This window comes from Nematolebias whitei, chromosome 14 (genome assembly GCF_014905685.2).
Source record: "Nematolebias whitei isolate Nwh7 chromosome 14, NemWhi1, whole genome shotgun sequence".
NCBI classification, from domain to species: Eukaryota; Metazoa; Chordata; class Actinopteri; order Cyprinodontiformes; family Rivulidae; genus Nematolebias; species Nematolebias whitei.
In genome coordinates, this window is record NC_056511.1 from 18,804,527 (window position 1) to 18,824,988 (window position 20,462).

The 20,462-nt window shown below is 38.1% G+C and overlaps 1 protein-coding gene across 1 annotated transcript in view; it reads left to right on the forward strand.

Moving 5' to 3' along the window:
• LOC119420879 (neurobeachin) overlaps positions 1–20,462 on the forward strand; it is a 167,688-nt gene that overhangs the window by 49,184 nt on the left and 98,042 nt on the right. Inside the window, exons 3-8 of the mRNA XM_037688300.1 lie at positions 1,299–1,399; positions 6,119–6,214; positions 6,436–6,557; positions 9,789–9,915; positions 11,479–11,598; positions 12,945–13,091. Coding sequence (XP_037544228.1) covers positions 1,299–1,399; positions 6,119–6,214; positions 6,436–6,557; positions 9,789–9,915; positions 11,479–11,598; positions 12,945–13,091 — 713 coding nt within the window. The remainder of the gene's footprint in view (positions 1–1,298; positions 1,400–6,118; positions 6,215–6,435; positions 6,558–9,788; positions 9,916–11,478; positions 11,599–12,944; positions 13,092–20,462) is intronic.

Consider the following 20,462-nt stretch of genomic DNA (forward strand, 5'->3'; position numbering starts at 1 on the left):
TATATATATATATATATATATATATATATATATATATATATATATATTATATATGATGTATAAAGGCATTTTAAAGCCTTCCCACACTCTTTCAATATTCTAAACAATGTTTCTAAACTCTAAACACTCTAAAATAGCGTAGAATGTCATGATTTCCCTCTCTGCCTCTGCTGCTCTCAGCCACCTGCAAGCGCTCTTGGCCACGCCCACTTCTCTGCTCTGCATGGAGAACAGCTGATCAGCTGCAGCAGGAAGTTTATCCTGCAGCATGGGCTGCACAAATGTGCAGCAGGTACTAAAATAATTAAAAATAATTTATTTTGAATAAAAATTCCATGCCGATCGTGCTGCTCATCCATCAATCTGCCAAGTGTGTGTCATGCCCAATCTTATTTTGAAAAACTGTAATAGATCGAGTCCGCGATAAACGAACCGCGAAGTAGCGAGGGACTACTGTATAAACAAGAAAATGGACCTTTCTAGCTTGTGTGTATATATATATATATATATATATATATATATATATATTTATTTATTTATTTGTTTGTTTGTATTTTGGCAAAAGGTTTGTTTGTGTTCTGAAACATTTTAAAACAAACTATCGGTAGTTTATATCTTCCTGCTCTCCGTGTCTTACACTAAACTACACAAAGCTAATTTCTTACTGAAAACCTTGTTGAACTATCTTTTCATAAAACCTATATATTTCTTTATCTATTTTTAAAATCTATTTATATGTTGAAATTCCAAAAATCAAAACATAACACCTTTTAAATACTGAAAATAGCTAGCTGAAGTAATTTGCATCATATGATTTTAATAGGAACTTATATAATTTATGTAATGTAAAATTATAAACCTCAGCTGATCGAAATGCTTAAAGTTGGCTTGTTTTTACCTATAATCTTTAACAAAATAATATTAAAATAAAATAATATTTTTATACCTATCTATAAGCTATTTAAACTTGATGAGTTTAAATAATTTCAATATATCACAGTGTTGTAATTCCCTGCACTGAGTAATGCTGTGCACAGCAGCTCCTACTGAGACACGAGGCAGTGTGTGTCTTGTATACAGTGCAGTAACAGTGAGCACGGGGGATGCAGCTGCCTGAATGTCTGCTGCACTGAATGATAAATTGCCCAACGCTCACAGTATAAAATCTGTCTCTATCTTATGACATCTTCCAGAGAAATGTTAGCACAGAGCCTTCTACAAACTAGCTCACAAATACACTTGTAAGAACTGACACACTTGTCTCTTACACTCCCTCTCTTCCTCTGTGTTTTCCTCAGACCTCCTGGTGGACATGTTGGGAGTGTTGGCCAGTTACAGCATCACAGTCAAGGAGCTGAAGCTTCTTTTCAGTATGCTGAGAGGAGAGAATGGCATCTGGGTAAGTTTATGGTGACTAAGATGTGACTGTGACTGAATGGTTAGAGCAGTTAATAAGTGTTGGAGGTTTGATTCCCCCAGTAGGCAGTCACATGTTGAAGCATCCCTGGACAAGACACTGAACCACCTCTGATGTGTGTCCCATCAGTATATGAATGTGATGTAAAGCACTGATTAGTCTCTATAGAATGATTTATTCCGATCAGCTTGGTAGAGATGAAGCAGAGTGATGTATGAATACTGTACGTGTGTGTGGTGGGGGGAAATGAGGGCACAGAGGGTATCCAGGTTTAATAGAAAGGTGCTATATAAGTACAGTCCATTTACCATTTAATTAAAAAATAAAACTGTTACGGAAGTGAACAGTTTTGAATCATTTCCATATATTTTTGCATAATTTATTTTTTATTTAACCTTTATTTTACCAGCATAAAAAAATCCACTGAGATTAAAAACCTCTTTTTCAACCTGGCCAAGAGTTAGCAACAAATGCAACACAAAGAAATTACACAGTTAAAAGACAATGTCAAGCGATAAAAAAAACAGGTGCTATAAAACAAGCTAGCTATTAAAACAGGTACATATCATTAAATTGGCCTCAATAACTTTTAGTTTGTATGTAAAAGCACTGAATGAGATGAATTCAGTCGATCTCAGAGTTTCTTGTAGCAAGTGCCAAGAAGAGGGAGCAGAAACCTTCTTACCCAATTCAGTCCAAGCAAAAGGGACAGAAAGAAGCAGCGGTAGAAGACACACAACATTTCTCAGTGCTATTGCAGTACAAATATAGGCCGGCAGGAGTCCAAGCAGTGCCTTGTAAATAAAAGTTAACGAATGGGAGTTCCTTTGGGCAGTCAGACCAGGCCATCCCACCCGTGAGTACAAATCACAATGGTGTGTTGACATTTTGCAGTTTGTAATGAACCTCAGAGAAGAGAGGTAGACAGAGTCAAGCATCTTAAGATATTGTGATGAAGCAATCGCATACAAAAGATCTCCATAGTCCAAAACAGACATAAAAGTTGTAGAGACAAGCCGCTTTTTAGTTGTATATGAAAAACACAACTTATTTCGAAATAAAAGCCCAGCTTTAATTTGAGCCTTTTCACAAGACTTTCCACATGGGGCTTGAAAGTGAGGGAATCATCAATCAAAATGCCCAAATATTTATATGCGTGAACCAGCACCATTTCATTTCCACTGCAAGAGAACACAGAGGGGATCTTTTGTGGACCTCTGGATCTGGAAAAGTACATCAGTTTAGATTTATCTGTACTAAGAACAAGTTTTAAATGTAATAAAGAGCATTGGATAGCAGCAAAGGCTTTTTGTAATAGTTCAATAGCCTGAGTAGGAGTGGATCCAGTGCAATAAATAACTGTGTCCTCTGCATAAAAGTGCAAATTAGCATCAGACACATTCTGTCCCAATTCATTTGTACAAATTATGAATAGAAGAGGACTTAAGTTACATCTATGGTACTTTTATTTTGTGTTTTTAAAAGTGTTGAATACTTGAACATTAAAGGGGAGACTATGTCATTTTTTATCACATTGAAACAATTGTTTTATTAAGAAACAGAACACTACTTTACACATCTTGTAGCTGTTCTTACACCTGTTTCTGTAGCCAGTTGACTTCACCTCTCTTTTGACCTCTGTTTTTCTTTTCTTTTTTTGGCTTTGCCGACCAGACACACTTCAATTTGCACAAGAGTTAACACCCAATAACCTTTGAAGCACATTATATTCAAGAGAGCTTTTAAGTATTTAGCCTAAAAGCTCCCACCAGCACACATCAATCTGACTTATTCCGATAATACTCACAGACCTAATCTAATTATGAAACATTTAATACAGTATTGGCAAATTGCAATTTCGAGTGGCTCACTTTATTGCATAGCAATCCTAAACAATATGTCTGACATGTTTTTTGGATAGGTTGTGAATTCCGACACCAAAAATATCTTCTTTTGCACAAAAGGGGTGCTATTTTCTTATATTCCTTTCTAAAAAGCTCATATTGTGCTCATTAATAGATACAGAATTTCTTGGTAATAATTCAGGTGTTGTATGCTTAACAGTAACAAAAATCAGTAATGGATAGAAAAAAAACAGGAATTAAAGGAACAGTTTTTTTTTTAACTCAGTTGTTAATTTTGTTTATTTTCTTTAAAAAAAAATCCTGATTTCACTAAGCTAGTATTCATCTTTTATAAAAGCCTATATAATATTGCCTAAGCCTAATATAAAAGCCTAATTTATTGCGTATGTGATTAATTATGCAACTTGAGTTTGTTGTGTCATTAGTCTTGATGTCACTTAATGAGATTATTGTGCTAATAGACTTAATAACATAGGATGTGTTTGTGTTTCTGTGTGTTCGTATCTGTGTTTGGACTTATTTGGGAGTGGATGTTGAAACATGGGCAATTAGTGGTTTTATCTTTTTTTTTTATTATTAACTTCATGAATTCAGTGCAGGATTGTCTCTGTTACTGTTGTTACTGGAGCAGAAACTTGATGAAAAGATCAGTGACGGTCTAATCAAGTGTGAAGGTGGAATACTGGATGCAGCGCATGCTCTTTTTGCATGCAGCTCTCATTTTGTGTCACTAACCGCAGAGCAGCTTGACTAGACTAAATGATTCTCTCAAGAGCTCAGATTTTGCCTCCTTCCCTTCTGACAGGCTGTTTCGCCAGCATACCTCTTCATCTGAGCTCTTCCTCACAGTGCAGTCGGCCAAACGAAACCTTTTTTAATGAAGCCCTGCATGTGACAGCTCCAGACCTTTAAACTGAAAAATGTGTTTAAAGTAATGTTTTAGCTTGAATTATAGAATAAGATTGGTTTTTTTATGTATTTGTTTAATACATGAACACATGCTTATTTCAGTGGAAGAGAGTCAGAGGTGATTAGTTTAAACTTAGTTTGGTTTCCTGTTGATGTAATCTGAACCGTGACCTGCAGTTTACTGATTAGCTCGGCTTGCATTCGCTTGGTTTCCCTACCTTGGAATGGATGTTTCAAAACTGAACTGTGCAGATCAAGGATGATTTTATGGGGTTAAAGTCTTTGTGAAACAGCTAGCTCAGTGCTTTTTGTCTTTGTATATTGACAGATTTCCCTGTAAGAGATGTAAGGGGGGTGTTTGCCTTCTAAAATAAACTATTTGCTTTCACTAGTCACCACAAGTGGCCTGATCAGGTTCTGTCAACATTTTCATGTTTTCCATGAACGTAGAAGCCCCCACCCCCAGAAATTGTTTGTTTAACATCCTGTTAGTCTTTTTAAAGGGACACCTCAGTCTTTCAGAACTCAGCTTTTAAAGAAGAGTTATGTGGAAAGCTTATGAACAATTAATATTTTACCTGTTGCAGATGGTTATTTTGACGGCCTCATTTTGGAGAAAAAGTTAAATTTTGACCCGATTGATGACGTTGGAGCTAGACAGAGCACGGACAAGACCAAAGTGGATCCTGCTGCCCCTAAAACAACTCAAAATTTTGTATTCAGTTGAGATTGGAATTATTTTATAAATCTTTACATTGATATCAGTTTTCCATCCATCCATTATCTTTGCCCATTTCTTCCTTTTCGGGTCATGGAGGTCACTGGTGCTCATGTCCAGCCATCACTGTGCGAGAGGCAGGGGACACCCTGGACAGGTCTCCAGTCCCATCACAGGGACACATAGAGACAAATGAGACAAACAACCATTCACTCTCTCACTCACACCTAGGGACAATTTAGAGTTACCAATCAGCCTAACATGCATGTTTTTGGTCTGTGCGAGGAAACCGGAGTAACTGGAGAAAATCCACGCATGCACGGAGAGAACATGCAAACTCCACCCAGAATGGCCGCCGGCCGGGATTTGGAACGGTGCGACCTGTTTGCTGAGAGGCGGCAGCTCTACCAAGTGCTCCACCGTGCTGCCCGCTATCAGTTTTGCAATACAAATTTATTCTGATTAAAATATTAGGATATTCCTGCAGGAAATGACCCAGGCTGAATCAGAAGTGCTGCAGTTAGCTGCTACTGCTGCCTTCAATAACCACCCATCGTGAAACCTGAAAGTGATATAAAGGCTTATTAAACACTGTTTACAATAAGCCATTAAAAAATGACAGGAGCAATCTACTTTGGTTCTGGTCCTATTAGAACTAGCCATTATCTTGTCCATCTAGTCCGATTGAATTTTCTCTAAACTTGGGCTGCTCTAAAAGTTATCTACAACTTATATTTATTGTTCATATCTTTTCCTCATAACCTCATATTCCAAACAGTTGAATTGTTCATTTCAGGTTAGTAGGTGTAGAGAATGTGTAATCGTGGTTTTCACTAGATAATACCCCTCCCTTTCTCTTGACCTTACCGTCACCACCTCTGGTCACTGATCAGTGGTCCATACCTTCAACCATTTTGCAATACCACCTCTGTCCAATACCTATTGTCAGCCCATCCACCTCAGTCCATTTTAGTTGCTCCTCCCCATCCAGAAACCCTCTTTAGAGGCAAATCAATAAAGGGTTGCCATGGAGTCGAGGGGTTGTAGTCAAGGGAGATGATTGAAGACCTATTGATCCGGTGAGGTTGTGGTAGAGTTGTGAGGCCATGCTAATTTTTTTCCCCCAACTGTCTTTCTCTATTATCTTTCTAACAGGCGACATCTGTCACACAATAATAATGATGATTACTTTCTCTTCTCCTCCGCTAGCCAAGACACGCTATCAAGCTCTTGTCAGTGTTGAACCAGATGCCTCAGAGGCATGGTCCCGACACCTTCTTCAACTTTCCAGGACGCAGTGCAGCGGTGAGACTTTGCACGCCAACACTTTTGTTGCAGATTAGAAAGATGACATTACTTTTGTACCTAAAGGACTAAAAATTCCTTCATATCCTTCATGCTCACCTGTACACATGCACTTTAATTTACAAAAATAAGGCGGCTGTTAAATAGAAATAAGTGATATACTGTAATATTAATTGTTTTACACATTGACAGGAGCTGCTGTTTTCTGTTTTCTCCACCAGGCTATTGCGTTGCCACCAATTGCCAAATGGCCGTACCAGAACGGATTCACTATCAACACTTGGTTCAGGCAGGATCCACTCAACAACATCAACGTGGACAAGGACAAACCATACCTCTACTGGTGAGTAGATCACTTTACCCGGACTATATCGTAGTCAAATGGAAACCTTTATTGAATAAAACATAGTCTAAAATAAAATGAATTTCTAATAGGAGTTTTTCTAATTTCAAAAAAAGATTTCTCTATTTAACAGATCGTCATAGAGTTGATGTTACTTAGGTTTTGACTTATTGACTTAGTATCAATATTTTTGCAAGTTTAGTTATAAAATATTTTAACTGACATCAAGTAACAATAAAACAACATTTTTATGTCTTTTAGTCTTTTGTGCTTACGTCTAATAATGCCATACCAATTTATTTATAGAGCACTTAAAACAGCAACAAGACCAACCAAAGTGCTGTACAACAGAAACAAACAAGCACAGCGGACAGGAAAACATAAAATAAAAATATAGATACAAATAGCAGTAGATAATAACTAAATGGCCAACACTGTAGACACTGTTTTAAGTTTATATTTTAAACAAAATGGCACTACAATAAACACTCAGTGTTCAAGGTTCTTTATTGTCGTTCGCATCACATGTGGTACATGAGGAGGAACGTAATTGTATACACAGGGTACCAGTTACATCCAACAATAGCAAAAATATAAAGTGTATAAAGAAACAGTAAATGAGGAGCTAAGATAAGATATACGTTAAACCAACACCAAACAGTACGTTAAAAGATCTAAGACTTGCGCTAAACACTAATATTGCAAATTAATAATACACCAAAACAACAGCACCACGAACATGAGTCTTTGTGGGTAGATTACGAATGAATGAATGAATACAGCAGCATGAAATAATCAGCAGCATGAAATCAGCAGCATGGATAATCAGCAGCGCATATCACCAGAGTTGCATTGCAGTGCAGAATAAAGCAAGCTCTGGTCCCTCTGTAGCTTCGAATGACCTGCGTCTAGAATAAAAAGGAGTTGACTGAGGTGAAGATGTTTTACAAAGTAGAGTTTTATTAATGTCAAGAGAAGGTAGAGTGCAGACTTTCAACCTCAGTGGTTTGAATATTTCAGGATTGTGTGCAGATAGTCTGATATCTGTCAAAGGAAGTGCATAAAATATATTTACAGCTTATTTAAATGGCGTAGACTTGCCAGTATTACTGGCAAAAGGACTTCATTTAGATAACACTGCTCCAGTCTTGTCGATCACTAAATTTGCTTCTCGGTACAAGTGGCACTGCCTGGAATTAAACCAGCAACTTGTTCATCCTCATTAGTCAATGCATTTAAAATGGCACAGCGCCTTAGAGTAGATTAATTAAATCTAAAGCAACTTTACAAAGCAAGAAACTGTTGTTAGTACTGAAGTAATTTGGAAAGCTTTTAAAGAAACATATTTTATTTGTACAAGTTAGTTTTTTATTTCTTGGGTTTTGAATGAACTGACATGTTGTGATTAGAATGCTCCGGGGTTGCAGTACCACTGTACACTCCACAACAAGACGTTACGGCTTATTTATTTATTTTAGAATAAACATTTCTTAGAAGTGAGACACTTGATTCTACTTTAAGAGGATTACAAAACAGGATGTATCCTTTTTTTTATCATAGACCCTAAAATAGCTAGGAGGCTGTGGTAGTTCAGTGGTTAGTGCTGCGGTCTTGTAATTCTGAGGCTGCAGGTTCAAGCCCGGGTTGCTTCAGGAAGTGCCTCCAGGGTAAAACAATTGCCAAATGTTTTCTGCAAGTTCACTCACTGTGGCAGCCCCTGCAGAACAGAGCATCTGACAGAAAAACAACATCCTATTAAGTTAGAAGGAACATGGAAACATACACATTCGAAGATCCAGAGGACGATAGACCAAAATAAACAAACAAACGAACAAAATGAACAAACAACAAGTCATTCTAATGAATTGTGGCTGTTACAAGACGACTACGCTGGACACACAATGCAACATAAATACATTTGTGCTCTGGAGTTTAGTTTGATATTCAGAATGATTTTTCATTTTTTCAAGGTTCAAATTCTTTATTGTCATTCACATCACATGTGGTACATGAGGTGGAACGAAATAGTGTATACAGTGTCCCAGTTACACCAAAACCAGCAAAAATATAAAGTATCAAAAAGACACAGTATACATGGATCTAAGGTATACACTAAACAATAATAATGTAAAATAATACGGTGTATTAAGCAGCAGCCTGAGCATATTTTATATTCCTTTTTTTACTCTCCATGAGCAGGTGATACTAGTTTTAGAATTCTAGATAGTGAACACGTTAGTGATAAAAACTGAAGGACATAAATCGAGTTCAGAGGTAAATGCATTGTGAAATTAGAACAAAACTTGAAATGTCATGACATGATATAAGTGCAGAGTCTGGAGGATGCCTCTGCTCGCTGTGCAGCTCTGGCCTTAGTCCTGTAAGCACATGCCGTTAGCCAGTGAGAAGCTTCATTAGCTTTGACCTTTTGGCTAATTGAACTTCTTTGCTTGGGCTTCTTCCATCTGCCTCCCTTCTCTGCGATGCTAACTAGCATCATCCTTCCTTCACTTCTTCCCCTTAATTATTTCAAAAATTTGCCGCAGATTGAAAAAATTGGGCATTTTACTGTCGTAAAAGAAGAATTAAACACAACATTTGCTCCAGATATCATCGCAGAGACGAGCTGTAATCATGTAAAGTGTTAGGATGTAATCCTGTTTCCTTAGTAACCGTTTGTCAGGTTGTCATGGTAAATAGCGTGAGAGAGGGAGGACATCCTCCTCTCTTCTGGCCCAGGTCTTATCATCCTCCCCCAGATGCAGCTGCTACTCAAGCAGCGTGTTTGACAGTGGCCTCTGCAGCTGCACGACGGCCATGATAACCCTCTTTAGCGCCATGCTAATGTAAACCAGGGATTCACTTGAGAGGGATTTATCTCTGCTCTCTGGCTTTGATGCACGTGTGATCTTTCTGGGCCTATTTCAGGAGGAAAATGTGTCTTAGCTGTGAAACTGTGTTTTACGTGGATGTTACGGATGTGGGAAGAGAAATCTTATGATGGAGAGAATGGAAGCGAGGAGGATTAGTGTTCCTTAAAAACCAGTAATCTGAGCATCCTGTTGCTGTTGCCTGTCGCGTTTTGTAAAAGGTGACTTAAATAATCAAAAATGTGCACATGAAAGGTACCGTGCTTGTGTTAAAGTGGTTTCAGCTCATTTTTTTTCAGTCAAATAAAAACTCAGGGTTCGTTTCATTTATCGAAAGCGTCATTTGCTTTATTTTCCACAGTTTTCGCACCAGTAAAGGAATTGGTTACTCGGCTCACTTTGTGGGAAACTGTCTCATCGTGACATCGCTGAAGTCCAAAGGAAAAGGCTTTCAACACTGTGTGAAGTATGATTTCCAGCCTCGTAAGGTAAGGAAACATGCCCGGTTTGGAAATGGCGTGCCACTTGTTAGATGAGAAAGCATCAGGAGTGTGCTGGCTGCAGCTGCTGTCCTCTTTTATCTCTTCCCTGCACTCACTGGGAATGTTGATGAGTTTAGATAAGGTCTGTCAATTAAGGCCTGTGCACAGCCCCTCTACTGCTCCATCAGCATTTTGCTGCTGTCCTGCACACAAACGCAGCGCTGCATGCGCCTGTAAACAAGCGCACGCATCCGGTTGATGAGATGGCCTTCTGCAAGACTTGCTGACCCAGTAGAATCCACTCACTGCCTGACAAAGTTCCCAGTGGTTCTATTTGATCAATTTAGAAGTCACTACCTCTCACAGGCTTTTGTCTGTTGTGTGCAAGGGTTAATGTGTGGGTGAGCGAGGGGGCGCTTAGGTGCACGTTTGCTTTGTGGTGATATATGAACTGGCAGAATTCTAGCTCGTCTTCCTCCCTCTGTAGACCGTATTTGTCTTTCCTCCGGGGTGAATGAATCCAGCACATTGCAGTAAACTGTATGAGGTCACCCAACAAAGTTCAGTCAGGTCATCTGGACGGTTTCTTTTTTTTTTGGTTGAGATGTTTCGCCCTTCATCTAAAATAATTCATCAATCCAAGGAGCCACAACAAACTGAGTCCCACAAGCAGCACACTCACATAGTGGGGAAAATAAACAGTTTGCTGGTGATAAGATGGCTTGTTGTATTTTTTACCTGGATTATTGAGCATGAACTTTGATGTTTTGAACCACTTTGACTATGGCTGCCTCATAGGAATCGACGGGGGAGAGGGCGGGCCCCAGAAACCATCTTATCACCAGCAAACTGGATGGTCCACTATGGGAATGTGCTGCTTGTGGGAATGAGTTTGTTTGTGGTTCGTCGGACTGATGAAGTCCTTTGGATGAAGGACGAAACGTCTCAACAAAAAAAGAAGCCGTCCAGATGACCTGACTGAACTTTGTTGGATTTTCTACCTGGATTATTGAGCATGAACTTTGGTGTATGAGGTCATATTTCATAGTGTGCTTAAATTTAAGAATGTTAACGTGAAATAAACAAACTAACCTTTTGAAGTATATACAGTACTAGCCCAAGTGTTTGAAATCAGTCATTGCACAGCAGGATATTGATGTCAAAAGTTTAGACTTTTTTGGGTTATTATTGATTCTAACGAGGTTAAAATTATCTTCTTTTTTTTTTTACTGTGTACTTTAAAAGGTTTGCTAATACTTTATTTTAATTACTATGATGCATTTGACTACCAAGACTAAGAGTATATAAAAACACACACAATCAGCTCAGGCAAGGTGATGCAACACATATCAAACAATCCAACTCTATAAAAATGGGGGTGGGGGGGAGTAGATCTTTATACTTATTTACAAAATAAAATGCAGTAAAATTTCTGAAAACGTAGAATATCAGCCTACATGGAAAAAAAAAGGCTTTTTTTAATCTAAATGTTGCTGCTTTTGTTACTTCTGTTTGATTGTTGGTTTTGATAAGTACAGATTTATGATCTTCACGTGTTTTATTTTTCAGTGGTACATGATCAGCATCGTCCACATCTACAATCGCTGGAGAAACTCTGAGATCCGTTGCTATGTCAACGGTCAGCTGGTCTCCTATGGTGATATGGCTTGGCACGTCAACACGAACGATGTAAGGCTGCTAACGTTGTCTTTATTTGATACACAGTTTGTTTATCAACTACCTGTCTTAAGAGTAAAAAGTTTATCTTGACCAGACAGTTTTTGGGATTGGAAATCTTTTTAATTTTTAGTTAGAATTCCTAGAAATCCAGTATTGGTTTGGCTCCACTTCTTACTTCCTTTCATGTTGTGAACTTGGCAAACATTTGAGGTTTGCCCTCTGCATTTGCCGGTTGTGATAGAGTTGCCCTTGGGCTTCTTTCCAGCACAACTCATCCAAACTTCAACATCCAACTTTTCCATTTAGCAGGGGACAGGCAGCCTGAACTCTCAGTGGCCTTTTTGTTACGCTTCTTCCCTATTTGGCTCTTGACTTTGCTGCAGTTACTAGTGGCTGTTGCTGTTGTCTGTAAGAAGTACCTCCCTCTCGAGGTTAAATCTTTGAGTTTGTGCACATAGTTTGCGCAGCTCATCAAAAAACTCGTAAGAGGTGAAGGAACGGGTCTTAAATTGTGTCGATGCTATCACAGTTTGTTTTCTCTTGAAGGCTAAAGATAAAACGCATGTCATCATTTTGAGAGTAAAGGAGGACAGATACTGCGATAAGAGGTATTAGGAGAATGTAGCTGCAGAAGGCCGAGTAGATAGAAATATAGACATAAGTGATAGCCAAGTTGGAGCATGATTCAAAGCTATTATCTAAGGTTTGTCTTCTCTGTTACTAACTGCAAAAGGTTCTGAGCAAAGAATAAAACAGGACAAGTATATTAATGTTTATGACTTTTTGCAGTGTAAGGATGATAAAAATGTTCATTTTTACGCTCAAAGATGCTGATTTGTCCTAATGCATTGGTTCAAAGTAAAATATATGTATATTTTAAATATGGTATTTTAAATGAGATGTTCAAAACCTTACTGGATACTTGACCAATTTGCCCATAACTCGATGTGTTAATCTAGTCATTTAGGTTTAACTTGACTGATCATAAGGTTATGTTATCTCTCTAAATCCTTCAGTGTTTCTTTATCAGTGCACCATGGGTACAGTGTTGACCGATTATTATGTAATGGTTATGCACATGAATATTGAACTCTAATGTTAAATTAAGGCGAGATGATTCCCTGACATGTTTGGGGAGACTGCAATGAAATGAAGACTCAATGCAATCTGCTGGCTACCCTACTTTAGATAAATAACGTTACCAATTACATTTTTATGTATGTATTTGTTTGGTGCCCTGAGATGACTTGTGTTGTGACTTGGTGCTATATAAATAACCTGAATTGAATTGAACTTGTTATAAATAAATCTGACTTTATAGTGAACCTGTGTGTGTCCTCTGCCTTCTTTTCCAGAGCTATGACAAGTGTTTCCTGGGTTCATCAGAGACAGCAGATGCAAACAGAGTGTTTTGCGGTCAGCTGGGTGCTATTTATGTGTTCAGTGAAGCTCTCAATCCGGCTCAGATCTTTGCCATTCATCAGCTCGGTCCAGGATACAAGGTACAAATACACCAGATCATATCCTCCCTGTTCTCTTTGAGCTTTCTAGCCCTGAATGTTGATCACATTGTCAACTGTTAAATGCGAAAACTATTAATAATCAGTGTGTTGGCAAATGCTAAAATAGCAGGCACAGTGCTAATCCGGGTGCTTTTTGGAAAAAAAAAGTTATTTAATTGATGCATTTTCTTTATATGGGATGTTTATTTTGGAATTAGCTCTATTGTAGTTTTCTCAATATAAAGTTATCTACGTTTAAACTATCTTGAAAGGCGGTGGGCATTCCTTATATTCAATATGCAATTCAGGTTTTTCATTTAAACTGGTTATTACTGTATGTAACATGTGAAATTTTCTATATTTATTAAAATTAACTAAAGTTAAATAGTTTATAGTTTAATAATTTTCTATATTTATTAAAATAAACTATAGCTAAATGAGAAAACAGGCACTGTGGCGTGGACAGTGTAATCCATTCGACCTTTATTTATACAGGTTAGTCTCATTGAGCCTCGAGGACTCCTTTACAAGAGAGACCTGTATTTAAAAACGTATTCGAGTATAAATCAGACTCTGAATCAACACAGTACATTTAGAAACATGTAAAAGATACATACCAATAAGAAAATATTTAATGTAATCTACAAATGTACTCTTAAAATTATAATTATTTATGTTTACCATGTTGTTGTACTGTCAGTGTTGAATTTGGCCTCATATTATTCCTACTTCCAGTTCCATGAGCTTGACTGTACGTTTATGAACCTTTCTAATGATTTTTGCAAAATTTCTTTAAATTACCTAAATTGCACTTATTTATTTATTTTTTTAATGTTTTTAGCTATGTCAACTAATCAACTACTGTCAGCTTACAATTGAAGACAAGCAATATTGGTAGATTTTCTAAAGTTGCAGCTTGAGTTTAGCAGGCTGTTTTTCTTGTCATCCATTGTTACCTGCCTTCGCCTGTTCAGCGTGATGGCGGGATTTCGGGACGGTGTACACCCAGATCAGTTTTAGGCCACAAGAGACAAGACCACACAGAGATAGAAACCTAAAAAAACAACTCACAATTATGCACATACACACAACTAATGTCACTTTCATTTGTCCAACTATCCTGACATGCCTGTTGAAGAAAACTGCAGTATCTGATTAAAGACATTACATTTTAAAAATCCATACAGGGAACACACGAAAATGTACAAAGTTTCCATCTAAAATTAGACCCGAGAACCATTTTGGTTTGAGGCGACAACAATAACCACTACACACAATCATTCTATCCCAGTATCCATAACTTTTTAACTACTTCAGCTGCTTGACCACAGTTGACTCGCTGTTATCCATCACTTTTTAGCTCCGTCAGACTCTCTGCTGTAACTCTTGCAATTTCAGATATTTAGGTCCGCATTAGAAATATATATATATGAACAAGTCTCAAAATTAGAGGTTTCAGACTTGTATGTGCTGTTAATTTATTTAGGATTATTATTTTCACCTGACTGCCTTCTTGATTTGAATTTGTTTACTTTTTGAAAGAGGTAGCCAATATATATTTTGAGGGCTTTGGTATCTCAGTGGTCAAGGCTGTGTTCTTATTGGGTTTAAACCTGGCAGTTGTTTTACGCCAGATTCCCTCGATGCAACCACAACCACCGAGCTACCGCAGCCCACATGTGCAGGACGGACGGCTGCCATGTTAGCATCTAAGGTGCCCAGTTAGAGATGGGTGGATAGGGGAGTTTAAGGGCTTAGCTCAAGGACCCACTGGGGCAAATGAGGGTGGAGGCAAATTTGTGTGCTTCACTTTTTGTTGTAATGCTCCGGGAATTCGAACCTGCAGTCTCCCGATCACAGGCTCGCCTTCACAGGAGAAACTTGTTTTTTTAGATTTTTATATGTTGCCGATAGAGAACATTGTGTATGTACTGGTATGTGTTTTGTGGATTATTAAGATTTTGGCAACATTTTAACTGCCTACCTAAAGAGTACATGTCTTTCACAAACTGCATTTTTTATTAATTTGAGAGGACTAATAAAAAAAATACCTCTTTTCTTACAAAATATTGATGCAAATCTAAAACTGTACAGGAGGCTAGACGTAGAATGCACAACTATCACCATCAACAGTGGGGTTCTTATTTAAACCCATGGTTTATGCATGGAGCTTTGCATTTCTGTGCTAAACTAAAGTTTTTTTATCCGAGATTTCACAGTGTCGAACACTGAGCTTTATAAACTCCAGAAACCGCTGTCTCTTGCCTTTTGGCTTGACTAACGGTGAAAGATGAGATGGTGGACTACCTTGGCAGCTGTCTGCTGCTTGTTTTGGCAGACACGCCTCAAGCTTCTTACAGCTTGTTTATGATGAAGGTGTCAAGATTTCAGTGCCATGAGTCTGAAGCTGCTGATGCTCCACCAGCTGCTGGTTTTACTGCAGCTCCTGAGCTATAGAGCGGATCCTGAATCTGAAATTTGCCTTTCTGGCCAAAAAACAAGGAATGTAACACAAAAGACATGTTGATAAGAATTAGATTTTTTTTTAACAATGTCAGTGAGGGGAATTTATTTACTAGACTTTTCATATGGCTCTAAATAATCACATCCCCATAGTTTTATTTTTACTGTCGTAAATTCTGATTTTTGACTGTCATGGTCCCCAGTTTCCTGAGGCAGATCAGTAACATGATTGCCTCTCTGCTTGAAGCAGAACGGGTGTCTCAGATGTCCAGAAGAGACCATTAAATGGCTCAGTTGTTTCAAAGCCACAGACGTTAGTGCTGGCACTGTAATGATCAGTGTGGAATGGCTGTTTTCTTCCTTTGGTCCTGTTTTAAGAAGGCTGCCAGGGAGACTCTGTTTGTGTCACACAGCTTCCTGTCTTAATGTGAATATAGGCCACTTCTTGTTCTCTTATCTTCACATAGATTTTGTGTGAATATGACAAGCTTGCTCCCTCGTCCATTTGGAGAAAAACTGCATCCGTGTATACTTCAAAGTACAGTGTGTGTGTACGAGCAGAGCTGTACTGAATGCAGCTTCTTGGTGTTGCCGCTCAATAACGAGCTGCAGAAAGCAGACAGACATAGTGCTTGCTCTTCCAAACGAGCTTTCGACACAGTGAGGAGGCTCGTAGCCTTTGTGTTTGAGGCCGACTATGATGGTCGACCCACTGTGAGCGCCAAGTGTCTGTGTGTGCAGTTTAGCACCTCCATGCTCCACTAATGACAGAAGAAAATGGAGCATGATGTTCTGTTTTTCCTGTGTGGGCTTCAGTTAAAGGAGAGCTCCAGCATTGTTTTATTTCTCTTTATGTGCGCCCATGCATGCTGCCACTCATGTATTGGTTGCATGCTCTGCCCGTTGCTCTCTTCATCAGACGACCAGATGTCCTTTTTGCAGAGCACTGCCAACTGTCTGGCCTCAAGATAATTAATGAACCTTGCAAGTCTATTTGGATACCTGTGTTGTATCTGTGTCTTTATAATGTGTTCAGATGCTGTGCACCGTATTTTCTGCCGTACACGTCGCACCACCTTATAAGTCACATCAGTCCACATATGTCTTAATAAAGTGAAAAAAACATAAATATGTCACTTCGCCGTATAAGCTGCATTTATTATGCATCACCGCTGACGTGTCGCGTTTCTTATGCGTCACCGCTGACCACCCGGAAACGTGGGCCAGTGTTGTGACAAAAATCTATTGGCTGCCAAATTGCATGCACGGGAGGACTTTAACAAGAATTTAACAAGATTGACACTTAAAAACAATTATTCGTTTGCTCATAATTATAGTAAAAGTGTGTCTCAGTCTAACTATTGCTTAATAAATTTACTTTGATGGTCAAATCAGCTGCATTTCAAAAGCCGATATGCGGAAGTAGGCGTGTGCACTGGAGGACTCGCTGTTAATTTTTTCAAGATTTAACAAGATAACTACCTAAAAACAATTATTTGTTTGCTCGACTTTATAGCAAAGGTGTGACTCGGTTGAACTTTTACTTAATAAATGCACTTCAATGGTCAAATCAGCTTCATTTTGCTGGGGCGATGTAGTGAAATGAAGCTGATTTGATGGTTGCTCCAGGCGAGCTGGACGACGGTGGCAGGCTATGGCAAGCTGATTCTGTCATTAATAGCCACTTTTACCTATTGCATGATACAATGGCATGCCATACTACTCGAGTGCAATCTAGTGGCTGTAAATGGTAGTGTTGAATATTTTCAGTTAGAATGAATGAAAACGGTCATATCTCAGCCAAACATTGGCTTATAAATATGGTGAAAAAAAATCCGTAAATGAGTCGCTTCGGTGTACAAGGTAATTTAAACACCCCAGTTAGGCCATATAATCATGTCACAGAATCTCTTAATAACTAGAGTTGTTGCAACATTTTTTAAGTTCCCTTAAGGCTTTCAGTTCTGAACCTGTCTAAAACCCTTCTCCATAATTTTAAAAAGTGGACAAGCAAGAGCTGTTCAGTACAGTGAAAAGAAAACAGGGAGACTCAGTCATTAGGCACCAACAAAGGGCTATTTTTAGATGAAGAATGTTCACCTTGACAGTCTCCTGAAGCACACATTATATAAAAAATGGTCTAAACATCACTGATTAAAGAGTTAGGACCTTTTATACAGTTTGAGACAAATAGAAGCTGAGTGCACCTGTTCAAGGTACAATATGATATGAAACAATTGAAATGAGGGAGTGTTTTTGACAGAAATTTAAAAAGAGATTTTGTTAAAACGATTTCATTCTAATATTTTAAAGCAGAGTTCTGTGAGGTATGAACAGCTGATGAACATACTTTGTAGTTTCATTTAGCTTTATTTGGTTTACTACATTGTGTAATCTATTATTCTTCATCAGGCGCAGTTTTGAAGTGTATTATCCCCAGTCTTTTAGTTGTCATGCAAAGTCTGCTGAAACCCGTCTGTCTGTGTGGACTCAATAATTTTCAAATTCTGTAAAAATTCTGAACGTTGTGTAGGCTGACCCCAACTTTAAACCAACTCCTACTCAAAAATGTCATGTCAGTCCAAGTCATAGCTCTTATTACCCTTTATGTCACTGTCAGTTTTGCTTTATATGGTTGATTTATAAAACTTCAAATAACAGATTTAACTAGCAGTAGCATGTCTGGTTCAGGCTGGGGCACTTTCAGCAGTATCATCATTCTGCTGGAATAGCTGTGTAATGTGAAGTTTACATTTATTAAACAGATTAGTTGATTTAAGATGGCAGGAATGAACTTTGACCCCACTTAAAATAGCTATTAGCTTGTCAGTCTGGTCCAATTAAGCATTTTCACCAGCTGAGGTCGTCTGCAGTGCTATCTAGAGCAGGTAAGATATTAGTTGTTCATAATTTCTACAGAACTTCACTTCAAAGAAGTCTGAACCCTTGGAAGACCGTATAGGGAAAAATCAGCCACACATTTAATTTTGTCTGTGATTTTATGTATTTCTTTATCTTGTTAAAGTAAAAAAAAAAAAAAATTCTAATAAAGCCTGAAAATCCTTCTATTTTTTTATTTCATCAGAAGTTTTTCTAATGCTCTCTTATATGCAAGTTATTAATTGTGCTAGTTTGTTTTCTGTGGCAACCCCTGAGGAAGGGAGCAGTTGAAAGGGAAAAAAAATCCACCGCTCATGAAATAATGCATTCCTCTTGGTAAGGTTTTTTCATTTTTTTTGTTTTTCTTCTATCCCTCTACTTTAGATTTTTATATTAGAACATTAGGTGGTGCTCCATTTTTACATCTGAAAGGCGCTGTAAAAATTTACTGGAGAATATTTTACTCGCCCCAGAAAAGAGGCCCTATTCCCGGCTGGACTTGTTGCGGAGTTCCTATCTCATCTGACAAAATTATTTTAGTTAGGATTTAAAGAGCAAAAACACACTTTCACATCGCACAAGTAAGTGTAAGTAAATGTTTAATAAATCTGTTCCCCATGCATGCCGGCTGAAAAATTGGAAGCTCCACGGCTCAGAACAGCTGAATCCTGTTGGCTTCACCCAAAGCAGGACATAAATAGCAGATGCAGTGCATGCTCCCACAGCTGGTTGGATATTTGGGTCAGTAAAATAAAAAAGTAAAAATTTAAAAAATTAAAAAAGCAGAAACTGGTGCTGTGCACGAGAAAAGTAAAAAAATAACTAAACTATATAAATAATAATAAAGAATTAAAAATAAAAGCTTTAAAAAAAATCTCCATGTTCAACAACCGAGTGACACAAGTAAGTTTAACCGAAAACAAGGCCACATTTTTAGCTACCGAGCTGGACAGGGCTTAATTTGAAAACCAGTCGATGCTGGAACGCAAATAGCAGGTGGGCCAGCGGGGGTGGGGTCTGGAACTGAGCCCTACTCTGTCCCTGCTTGTTGTTGTCCAATTCCACATGTGAATCCTCCAGGTGCCACCTCCATCTGTTCGCAGCTTCCTGTGAGTTCCTGCCCACATATGACTGCCTGGTTAACTCGACACCCCCACCAATCTTAGGGGCGGAGACGTTTTTAAGGGTAGAAATGCTACTTGAAGAAGCCGATCGTATGCTGTTGTGTTTAAAATGAGTGTTTATGTAATTATTTTCAGTCTACATATCCGATATGAGTTTTATTCGTTCAAGGCAGTCATATTTGCTCGTAACTTTATAATTAGTAAGTGAGTTACTGGATCCAAGCAAACAGTTACCGGAATGCATCCTGTCAAAATAAGAGCGTTCCTGGATCCTGTTCCGACAGGATCCGGCTCAAATTAAGCACTGTAGCCGGGCCCTGGGTGTGCTGAAGGGTCTTCACAAAACAAAGGACTGGAATATTTTTTAAATAGTCTGAAAATCATGTTGGGCATACTAATGTGGAAAATACTCTTTATTTTTCAGAAATTGTCATAAAATACGATGGCCCTGAGATGTAAATGAACAACATTTGAAAAAACAGAATTACATTAAGCCAAAGCGGAAGTGGCCAAAGCAGAAGTGGCCAGAATCACATTTGAAGGAAAAATAATAATAATAACATTTGAAAAAATGGAATTACATTAGGCCAAAGCATAAGTGGTGGTTGTGTGTGTGTGTGTGTGTGTGTGTGTGTGTGGGGGGGGGATGTTAGTGTTTTTTTTTTTTTACTTTATTAACATAAAACTACGGTGGCCCTGAGGTGGTTTGGCTTAATGTAATTCCGTTTTTTTTTTATGTATTTCCGTTTATTCAAATGTGATTCCGGCCACTTTTTGGCCACTTCTTTTTGTTGTTTTTGTTGCGTTTTTTTATTTTTTTGATGTAATTCTGTTTTTTCAAACATTGTTCATTTACACCTTAGGGCCACCGTAATAAAATAACATTTTAATGATTAAAAAAAAA